Source organism: Microtus ochrogaster, unplaced genomic scaffold (genome assembly GCF_000317375.1).
Source record: "Microtus ochrogaster isolate Prairie Vole_2 unplaced genomic scaffold, MicOch1.0 UNK1, whole genome shotgun sequence".
Taxonomy (NCBI): domain Eukaryota; kingdom Metazoa; phylum Chordata; class Mammalia; order Rodentia; family Cricetidae; genus Microtus; species Microtus ochrogaster.
This window is the reverse complement of record NW_004949099.1, coordinates 5,888,685-5,900,589: the sequence shown is the minus strand read 5'-3', so window position 1 is coordinate 5,900,589 and position 11,905 is coordinate 5,888,685. Positions and strand designations below refer to the sequence as shown.

The 11,905-nt window shown below is 41.8% G+C and overlaps 1 protein-coding gene across 1 annotated transcript in view; it reads right to left on the bottom strand.

Moving 5' to 3' along the window:
• Nucleotides 1–11,905, bottom strand: part of Ccdc174 (coiled-coil domain containing 174) — a 23,233-nt gene that overhangs the window by 5,648 nt on the left and 5,680 nt on the right. Inside the window, exons 4-8 of the mRNA XM_005364892.3 lie at nt 9,845–9,903; nt 6,819–6,993; nt 3,822–3,917; nt 2,737–2,879; nt 2,206–2,300 (exon numbers count right to left, since the gene is read on the bottom strand). Coding sequence (XP_005364949.1) covers nt 2,206–2,300; nt 2,737–2,879; nt 3,822–3,917; nt 6,819–6,993; nt 9,845–9,903 — 568 coding nt within the window. The remainder of the gene's footprint in view (nt 1–2,205; nt 2,301–2,736; nt 2,880–3,821; nt 3,918–6,818; nt 6,994–9,844; nt 9,904–11,905) is intronic.

Below are 11,905 nucleotides of genomic sequence, written 5' to 3'. Positions count from 1 at the left end.
CATTCAACCTCACCCTGCATGTCGTGTCTATCCATGTTTCTGTCTTCTGCCCACCCGCCATGTGTCTCCCTGCCTGGAACCAGCCATTGCTCGGGGACCAGCAGCCGTCTCTGCCTGGGGCCCACTGCCTGCTGCCACATGGCCCGCCATCACCACCGCTCGGGCTGCTGCTCTGGGACCAGCAGCCATTTCTGCCTGGGACTGGCTGCTCCCAGAGCCCGCTGCCTGCCACCACATGGCCTGCCGCCACCATTTGGGACCTACAGCATTTCTGCTGCCTACTGCCGCTGGGGATCTTGCAGCATTTTTTAAAAAAAGAACAACAGGCTTAGTGGTTAAGAGCATTGCCTGCTCTTCCAAAGGTCCGAGTTCAATTCCCAGCAACCACATGGTGGCTCACAACCATCTGTAAAGAGGTCTGGCGCCCTCTTCTGGCCTTCAGGCATACAAACAGACAGAATATTGTATACATAATAAATAAATAAATAAGTATTTAAAAAAAAAGAATACTGTGGCTCTTGCAGAGAACCCAAGTTCAGTTGCTAGCACCCACGTGGTAGCTTACAACTATCCATAGTTCCAGTTCTAGGGGTTCAATGTGTGCATACGGTACACATACACAGATGTGGGCAGAGCTCACACACACAAAAAATAATAATAGTAATAATAAAACAGCAAGGCTAGCAAGATGGCTCAGTGGGTAAAGATGCATGCTGCAATGATGCAAGCCTGGCAACCTGAGTTCGATCCCTGGAATCGACACAGAGACAGAGGAGATCCAACTCCCTAAAGTTGTCCTCTCACCACCACACATGCCATGACACATGCACATTATACACAGACATATTACTAATAAGAACAAAACCTAGCAACGTACAGTTAAAATTTTAGAGTTGAAAAACCCTCGATAATTTAATAATTACCTGTATGTAACCAACAATGGCATTCTGAATATCAATTTTCAATTTACTACATTTTTAAAATTCTTCTCTCATACAAATATGTCCTGACAAAAGTTTCCCCTCCTTCCACTCCTCCCAGCCCCCAGCCCAAATCCCCTTTCTTCCAGATCTACTCCTCCTGTTTCCCTTCAAAAAAAAAAGCAGGCCTCTCATATATGAACCGAACATGTCATAACTAGATGCAATAAGACTGGGCATAAACCCTCATATCAGGGCTGGGTGAGACAAACCAGTGGGAGAAAGAGGGTCCCTGGAGCAGATGAAAGAATCAGAGATACCCCCACTCCCACAAAAACAAAACAAAAAAACCAACACCAAACTAACAACCATAATATATATGCAGAGGACCTAGTTCAGACCCACGCAGGCTCTGTGATTGCTGCTTTAGTTTCTGTGAGCCTGTATGAATCTGGAGTGGTATTTTGTTTGTGATCTAACAAATAAGCTTGTCTGAAGATCAGATTGTAGAGCTAAACCACTAGTTAGCCATAGGGGCTACGCAGTGGTCGCACACACTTTTAATCTCAGCACTCAGAAGACAGAGGCAGACGGATCTCTGTGAGTTCAAGGCCACTCTGGGCTACACAAGATTGAATCTGTTGAGTTCAAGGCCACTCTGGGCTACACAAGATTGAATCTGTCTAAAAGAGAAACAAGAGATTATACAAAGGTGATCCCAGCAGTTGGAATCATATGCCTTTAATCCCAGCACGACAGAGATGGAAACAGAAGTAATATGGCTGGGTGGAGAGGAATATATGGCGGGAAGAGACAAGAGCTCAGATTAAGCCTGAGGTTTCATAGAGAGAGCATTCAGTCTGAGGATTCATAGGGACAAAAATTGCCCCTTTGGTCTGAGGATTAAGTAGAGGTAAGAACTAGTGGCTGGCTTTTCTGCTTTTATGATCTTTCAGCATTAACCCCTATTATCTGACTCTGAGTTTTTATTATTAAGACCAATTAGAATTCATGATACATGGGTCCTGCTTAGTTGATTCTGTGAACTGGGTATTCTGGTGTCCTCAATCCCTCTAGCTCCCATTCTTCCTCACTGTTCCTCCCTCTCTTCCAAGGGGCTTCCTGAGCTCCAAGGGGAGGGACCTGATGGAGATCTTCAGTTTGGACTCTCTCTCTGCCCAATGCTTGATTATGCATATCTGTATTTACTACATTTTTTAAAGCATGACCTATCAATAAAAAAATTATTCAAACCTATAACAAAAACCTTAAATTTAACTTATACCTGTTCACGAAGCATCTCTAAAGTTTTCATTTGCTTGTTTCTTAACTCTTTGTCTTTGGCAAAGGCAAAATATCCAACACCAAGTTGTCGGGCCTCTGAAATAATCAAAAATATCAAAACATTAGATTTCTCTGATTAACAAACCACATTTACAGCAAGTTCCCTAACAAACCAAAAGAGACACACAGTGATATCAGCACAAGTTTAATTTAAAAAAAAAATTGATTAAGAAAAAAACCAAAAAAGTCAAATGGCTAAGTGAAAAACATATAGACAGGCTACTCGGCCCTGGCTGTATCCTCTTCTCTCTGGGAACAAATTCTTAGGCTAACAGACATGTTAGGAAGAGGTCCCTAAGTTTCTTAGGCTGTGGACAAGAGGATGATTTCACCCTCCAATGCACAGCCTGACTGCATCAGAGGTGCTGCTGTCAGTACCTGGCTTTGTGCTTACTGGCTAGAGAGAAACAAACAAAAAAACCCACCACCACACACACAAACACAAATCCTCCCCCCCCCAAATTAACAATACCATTTTCCCTAATGTCTTCATAATGGATAGGCCCCATTGGCTTTTTCAGAGCCTCCCTTTCTTCTTCTTCCCATTGCTGGCGCTGAAGTTCTTTCCTCATGTCTTCAGATAATAAAGTTTTTTCATTAGCAGGACTAACGAAACTAGTAGAGGAACAGAAACCTATGTTCAGGTGAGTGCCATGAAACAGCAACAATTAATTACCAGACTTATAGATGAGTATGATAGGATCTTGCCTCAGTGTTTAAGACAACCAACTTTCCTTTCTATACTTGTCCTGGTTGACATATGGAAAGTGGCCTAGCCAGGAAGAATGAACCACTGGCCTTCTCTGAATGGCCTCTGGTCTAGAGACATGGACATTGCTAGAGATCCCTGTCCCAGCAGGTGGTCATGGTTTGTGCTGTGGCCTCTGTGTGTTTACTCCAGGCCTACTCACAGGATGCCTAAGATGGGAAGGCTCACACAGGTGGAGCTTCTCCAATATTTCTCATATAAAAGCTGGCTATACGGAATTTTAACCACCAAGATACTTTTGAATGTTATTTCTTTGGTTCCCATTAGAAATGTAATCACGAAGCCTTTGATTCAATATACAGAGACACATAAATAAGTGAATAAAAGCAAGTGAACCTTCTCAAATCCCTCTGTCCATAAAGGCTGGTTTGTTAGCTAGGTGTGGGCTCACTCTGTACCTGCGACCTAGATCAGACACCTACTCAACAGTCTACTCGTCCTTTTCCACAATTATAATGTACATGGCCAGAACAGAGTGCCTGCCTGGAAAGTTAAGTCAGAAGAATCACTTAAACCTAGATCAAGGCCAGCCCAGGAAATAACGTGACTCATTTCCCCACAACTCCCCCCAAAAATGGGTTTCAGGAAAAGAAAATCAATAAATAATAATGGCATTCAGGTTGTTCCCTGAGCAAAGTTATGAGTGTCTGAATACGTTAAACATTACAGGCTTCAGTATATAACACATTAAAGATCCTAACAGAGCAGAGTAACAAATAGTCAGAAGCCTCTCCCACAAGACAATTCCCATGGCTGTGTTCCAAACACAGGTCACATTTTAAACTTACAGTCTTCCCTGAAGATTTTTATCCATCTCCAATAGATCTGGTAAATCCTTTCTCATGCAGCGTCGAGATCTGCCCAAAGAGTCCACGTAATCCACCCTGAAAGTGAGAAGTTGGGAAGACAGTTAATCTTTAAAGAAGCAATGCCATTACACACCTTGTTACCAAGAACCTTGAAGCCAAGGGACCACTAACACAGAGAAAAGGCTTCTTAATTAGCAGATGACATCCAATAAGCTTTTTGTGCCCTCCACAAAACCTCAATTTTTCTATTACTGCTCTACTTCTAATTGACACATTCTTTCCAGCAATCTTAGGAGTTTCGTAATGTAAGTCATGGTAATTTTTGGACCCACTTTAATTAACAAGACAAACAATATATACCCTTCTTCATCTTTGCCCAAAGCAGACAATGGAGACAGGGCAAGCTGAGCATACAGTAAGGTTAAACAAAACACTGAGATTTCCTAACAACACAAAGTATGGGCAGGTATTCATAGAAAACATCTCCTTTGTACTATGGTGCAGCAGAATTTTGTTTGTTTGTTTTAGACCAGATTTCTCTGCGTAACTTTTGGAGCCTGTCCTGGAACTCACTCTACAGACCTAGGTGGTCTTGAACTCACAGAGATCTGCCTGCCTCTGCTTCCCGAGTACTGGGACTAAAGGACACCACTGCCTGGCAGTGCAACAGATTTTTTATATTTGCTATCATAGGCAAGGAATCTCCCATAGTCTGGAGTAGAGTGCACAACATACAATGAAGCACCTAATATATGCTGTAAAGCAAGTTAGCAAAGCGATAAAGGTCGGACTCAGCTAGCTCTGCTGTTGCCTGCAATTTCTTTCTTCTCAAGTGATGCCGATTTCCTTGTTAGCCCATGTTTTAAAAAGCAAACACTTGGAAATCCACTTCTACAGACGACTGTCAGAAGAAATCAAACCTACAACTATATAAAGCAGCAACTTCATTTTCCTTTTTTTTTATGAATGGGGAGGGGAATCTAACCAGATGGTCCGTGTAATTATTTACAGTATTTTTGCAAAAAGATTTCCCACCACCTGGAATTTAATTAACAAAAGGATTTACAAGCAGTAACAATTCTGGAGCTTAATTCAAAAACAAAAAAAAGGGTGGGAATTGCTTGCATTGTGTCTTACTGCACCATATGGTATCATGCGACACCTTCAATTGCCCTCCAAACTCTTCAAATTGCTGACAAATTGCTTGTAATCATACAGGCATTAATAAGAAAAATAAATAAAAGACATTAGACCATTCAAAAGAGATGAGATTTCTGCCTTGAAAAGCAATCACAGCTATTCTGTTCCGGAGCAGGCCTCCAAAACACACAGAACACCAGCAAGGGAATATAGTAGTCAGCAATGGCTCTAGCTCATCAGAAACTGCTTACTGAACAGTCCCAGCATAAGCCTGGAGAAGCTGGGTGATCCACGGAGGGCTGAGTACTCTAGCTCTACAGGGCTCTAGGGAAACAGGAGGGGTGCAGGCCAGAAAACACAATTTAGGCAGAGTATAAAAACAAGCAAACCGGCAAGTGTTGGCACACACCTTTAATCCCAGTACTTGGGAGGTAGAAGCAGGCAGATATCTGTGAGTTTGAGGCCAGCCTGGTCTATAGAGCAAGTTCCAGCCAGAGCTGTCACACAGAGAGACCCTGTCTTAAAAAAAAACACACACACACACAAACAAAAACCAGACAAGCAAAAGTATGGCTCAGATGTTTTGCAGACAATAAGATCTAGAGTGGGTCAACTATAAATAAAGGGTAAGAACCAAGCCAGGCGGTGGTGGCGCACGCCTTTAATCCCAGCACTCGGGAGGCAGAGGCAGGCGGATCTCTGTGAGTTCGAGGCCAGCCTGGTCTACAAGAGCTAGTTCCAGGACAGGAACCAAAAGCTACGGAGAAATCCTGTCTCAAAAATAAAAAATAAAAAAAAAATTAAAAAAAAGGGTAAGACCCCAAAAATAGTTCAGAAGAGGAAGCAAGTACTTAGACTACAAATGATGAAGAAAGGCACAGAGAGGCTGCGTTCTCTGTGGTTCCATGTGGCATACAGCCATATGCCTACCCTCACAATAGTCTCAAACTTTAGACTTAAGTTATTTAAAAGGTAAGAAAGTATGGACCACAGTGGACACCTTCCATATTATGAACAGAAAGGTTCTCTGCCATTTACAGTAGTAAAAACGTCTTATTTATGCATAAATACCTGTCCAAAGGAGTTAGCAAAAGGCTAAGAAATCTACAAACAGTCCTGAGCAGCTTCTAAGAAATCCCCAAAACAAGAACATCAGTGACGTCTAAGCAATGGCAAGGTCTGCTGAATAAGTGTCTAAGTGGCATAAAAGACACCATTACGGAATTTGCAATCTGATCTATAAAAGGCTGGATTCCTCCATCCTTTATGTATGTACAGGTTAAACTCAGGAAAATATCAATAACGGAGCTTTGCAAAATATCTGCTTATGCCCCAGAATGGAACACACTTGCTTCCATGAGGGAATTTAAGGGAAATAGTTGTGCACTGAAGCACTGCATCTCTACTTTCCATGGAAGGAAGCTAGGCCTCAGAAAAACTGCCAATTTATCAAGTCCACACAGGCAGAAGGCAGTGCTGGAACTCAAGCCTCAATACCAGAAAAGAATGTAGTTAGGCTATAGCTTACTGTACCTACTCTGCCAGTTTCTTTTGCAGGACTCAAAAGGGACCACTTCCCAGGACCTGACATCTGAACCAGGACATGTAGTAAGGGAGCAAGACACTGATGCACTGCGCAAGGATTCGTGGGTGTGCTTAAATCTATACAATCTATACAACACTAGCTCATCCCAACTTAGAGGAGGTGGTTCTCAGGACACAGAAAACCCAGGCAGAGTAAGAAAACATGATGTGATACCATCAAGCAAAATGATTCTCAAAAAGCCAAAACAAGTCTGGGGGGCTCACAATGATCTAAGCTCCAATATTACCCACCACTCCTCACTGGGGTCTTGGGGAGGAGGTATGTCTTTTTCAGAAAACTCTTCATCATCATCTCTCTCTTCTGCATTTCCAGACTCTCTAGTAGCACCAAGCACCTCCATTTCTTTTCGCTTGTCTATGATCTTCTGTGTGAAATCCACAAGGTACATGTCCTCCACTTCCTCATCTAGAACACAAAAATCAATTTATGGATTCTTTACATTTTAAAGAAGAAAACCATAGCTGGAATTAAGAAGTGGCCCTACTGCCCGACTGTTCGTTCACCAGTCAATGCCTCCATCACAAACAATTTACAGAGACAACAGACACAAAACACGTGACAGAAAACTTTAAATAGGCCACCCATAACACAGACCATTATACTCTTTAAAAAGCCTTGAGTTTCCTGCTGTGTCATCAATACACTGTGTGAGCAATAGGACCATTTAAGACAACACAGTCACTGATTTTGAGCAACTCATAGCCAACAATGTCTAAGAGAAGCAGAACAGCATTTCTCCCAATCAGGAGAGTGGACCCTTCTTGCTGTGATGTAACAGACCTTTCTAAATATATGAATTGCATCATTTAACTCTTACACTAATGTGTGGTAGAAAGTGCCTGAAAGGTCCTAATGCAGGTGAACAATATCCTCTGAAGCTGAGGCATGGTGTGCACACCTTTAATCACAGCACTAAGGAGGCAGAGGCAAGTAGATCTGTGAGTTCAAGGTCAGCCTGGTCTACATAGTGAGCTCCAGGCTCTGTAGGGTTACATGGTGAGACAGTGTCTCAAACATGTACACACACACATACATACACATACACACACACACACACACACACACACACACACACACACACACACACACACGCATGCACGTTTTTTGAGTTCTTTTCACAAGTTGACATCGTTTTCAGGCAAGGCCTGGAGTTAAGTTCTATAGGGATGAACTCAACATGTTTTTTTGTTTGTTTTTTCCTAAGGACAGAGATTGAACTACAACATGCACTGGGTTCCCTATGACCAAAGGGTCATATCCCCCTTTACAATGTTACACTGAAGACAACTAAGGCTCCAAGACTTAACCAGTTCAGACACACAGGTACAATAGAAGGATCAGTAGGTAGGACTGCTGGCTTTGACAAAACCCCATTTCCACAAACACATTCCTTTTGATTGAGTTACTGTATTTTCATTTTATTTTAAGTTACACATACGAGGGAGAAGGGTACATGGGAGTGCTAGTGCTCTAAGAAGGCAGAAGAGGGCATTAGTTCTCCTGTAGTTGGAGTTATAGGCAGTTGTGAGTACATGAGTACTGGGAACCAAACTCTGTTCCTCTCTAAGTACAGCAAGTGCTCTCAACTGTTAAGCCATCTGTCCAGCCTCTAGGTTTCTATAGTAACAATAAAAGTTTGAACCAGAGGAAAAAAAAGAATAAAACAACAAGTTTTCAAAATCACATAATATCTCAAAAGGGAAGAGGTATGTTTCTGAGAGGTGAGGTGTAGAGGTACACATCCTGGGAATGACCATCTTGCTCCTTAGAGTGTAGCACTGTCACCACAGCCCCCAACTTTGTAAATGATGCAGTCTGAGAAAAGGCAAATGACGGCCACACCCACTGGTGTCCTGTTTGCTAGGGAAGGTGGAACTGCTGAGCTCCAGCTCTCCCCACTCTGAAGATCCACTCTTACCACTCTCCCCAACAGGATCCTTTCCTCCAGCTCATCAAGTCAAAGCCCATTTTCTTCTAGAAATTTCCTGAATTCTTACTTGCGTTCTCTGCCTCCTGCCAATGGTGTGTACACTGGCCCAGAAAGTCTCTTACACTGTTGTCCAACTATGAATTCTGCTATTTCAGGGGGATATGACAAAAGGGAATTGTATTACAAATTTCTAAACCAATTCAAAGCACATTGTACAACTACTAATTGAATATGCCATGAAGTCGTAATTACTTAGAATAGAAATAATAAGTATGATAAAGGAAAGAGGCAAGGAAAAGGGAGAAATACAGGAAGCAAAGAGAAGAGGAAAGGAAACAAATATTCTGGAGAGAAAACAAAAAGAGCAAGGAATTAGCAAAAAGAAAAATTAAAGATTTCCCAACTGGATAAATATAAGGAGAGAACTAAAATTTAAAAATGTGAGATGAGCCGGGTGGTGGTGGCGCACGCCTTTAATCCCAGCACTCGGGAGGCAGAGGCCGGAGGATCTCTGTGAGGTCGAGGCCAGCCTGGTCTACAGAGCTAGTTCCAGGACAGGAACCAAAAAAGCTACAGAGAAACCCTGTCTCGAAAATAAAAAAAGAAAGAAAGAAAGAAAGGAAGGAAGGAAGGAAGGAAGGAAGGAAGGAAGGAAGGAAGGAAGGAAGAAAGTGAGATGACTCAGTGCGTAAGTACTTGCTGCCCAAACATGAAGACCTGAGTTTGAATCCCCAGAACCCACATTAAGTGTAGTTTGCAGCACATCCCAGTATTCCTATGGCAGCAAGATGAGAGGCAGAACAGAGCCTTCAAATTTTCCTTAAACACAAGCAAGAGGTGAATATCAACACATACTAGATACCTATGCTGTAGCATGAACATGCCCACACTCACACACAAATGCAATAGGGCAAAACCATGAAGTTAAAAAAAAAACAAACGCACATCACAGAGATAAAACTGAAACAGGAAAAGAGGCAGCATAACCCATAATTCGGCACACTTATCTTTCCCATATGCATGGATGTCTCTACATGCAAGGCTGGTCTGTTTAAACTGTCTCCTGGTGCTGTGCTCTCCTCCTCCACCAAACGAGACCCGTTGTGAGCGCTGTAGAATTGGTTCCCTATACTCTCCTGGCCCTGCCTGGCACCCAGTGAACCACTGGAATATTACTGAATATTTTCTTATCTCTATATAACCACTGAAATTAAAGTTTTGAGTTGTTTTTTAAATTTCTCCCTCTTAGAATCATTTAAACAGATAATATAATACTGAGGATCTGTACAAATTGTAGACAATAAATACAAATAAACATTTGTTTACCTGGAAAGTCTCCTTTAGTCATCTTTTCATATAATTTGGCCTTTTCTTCCAATTTTTCCCTAGGAGAAAAACAGACAAGAATTAGAAATGGTCTTATAACTGTCCCTTCTGCCACTAACTATCAACCTGACAGCTGAGAGTTAACACCTCCTGAGGCCTGCCATGAAAAGATGGGCACAACAGGTGCTAACTGCCCTGTCCTGAAGAGACCTCAGACCCACTTCATCTACTTCATTAGTGAAAGCCATACCTGATACAGAGTAACTGCTCAATAAGTATCTGATGAGTGAACAAATGGGATGCACTGAGTTAAGGCCCAACAACCTAGCTGCTAAATGCAACTTAAGTTACATGTGGTAAGAGAGATGTATGTAAACATTTTCTATTTAGTCTGCCAAAAGGATCACCAGACTCAAGGCAAGATTCTTTGCCATAGTGTTTTTAGACCAGCGTCCTGGTCATTTGTGGCTTATTATACTTCTTTATACCAACTTAATTTGTTAAAAACATGACAATATCTATTTCAATATCACAAATAATACACTGAAACTACATACTAATATAAGACAACAACCCTGGTATGTCGACAAAGCAGACTCGCTGCTCACATAATGTTGATGGCATTTAGCAAGCAGTAACAAGCTAAAAGGGCAAGGAATTCTCTAATTGCCTAAAAATAGAAGCCCCAAAAAGGCCATCTGTGTCATGATCTCATTAATCACAATGGGAAATTTAACTCCTAATGGGGCAAAGAGACTACAAAAACCCTAGTTCACATGATTATGACAAGTTACTTTTCCTTTCTGTGTCTCAGCTCCTCCAGACTGACGGAAAAGCAAATTCTTTTCTTCTTTTTTGTTTCTCCAGATTGCCACAAAATTAACTTGATAACACAAAGTAATACCATCTCATCTTCCCTGTCATATAAGTTAGCAAGGTGGTTCCATGTGTGTTCCTTTGGGTGCCCAAGCATCAGTCAGTGTACATACATGTAAAGGCCACAGATTGACCTTAGGTATCATTCCTTAGGAGTTAACCACCTTGTTTTTGAGACAGGGTCTCTTAGGACTTGGAGATCCCTAAACAAGCTAAGCTGGCTGGACAGTAAGCCCCAGGGATCTCTGCTCCCCAGCAGTGGGATTACAAATCTACACAACCATGCCTGACTTTTCTATCAGGTCCTCAAGCTTGTACAGCAATCATCTGACCAACTGAGACATCTCCCCAGTCCAATGAAGCTGCAGAGTTCCTATCATGTACCAAAGCAGATGGCTACCACGGCAGATGTTACAACTTAGAATTCTCCAGGCACAGGAGACTACTGCCTCTTCTTTACAAAAGAATGCTAGCTAATAAGCAGAGGAAATCCACGAATAATTCAGCAGCAGCATGGCTTACTAACAATACAAAGCACCCATGGAAATATAGTAGTGATCAGGATACTTAGTCTCAAAGCTTCCCACCCCAGGTTACTATTAGCCACGTAGGAGAAAGGGCATCTTCACAGTAGAGAATTCTACCAGACTTTTCTAAGCAAGTGACTGAAATCATTACCAATAATGATTCAAGCTGACAATTATGAGCCTCTAGGTAAGACTCACTGTAAAATACAAAGACTACACAGCAGTCTTAACAAAAAACTTTAATATAACCTCATTCAGACATGGGACATGGCAGGAAAAAAAACTGACCTGGACACTTAAAAATGTCAGCAGGGTAACTGACAAAAAAAAAGGGGGGGAAAGTGGAGAGATCTGAGAACTATAGGCATGAATGGAATATAATCTTTAAATCCTGATTTTGTTTTCCCCTGATTTTTTTGAAAGACAGAGAGTTTCTCTGTGTAATAGCCCTGGTTGTCCTGGAACTCACTTTGTGAATCCTGAATTTTTACAAAACCTATTTAGAACAAAGCTGTGTTGGGACAATGGTAAAATCTGAAATATGAGCCACACAGCAGTATTAAATATAGTAGTATAATGTCCTTGTTCAGATAGATATATACTGAAATATTTACAGGTAAATTTTTATGACACTTAAAGTCTTCCTCTACAGGTGTGG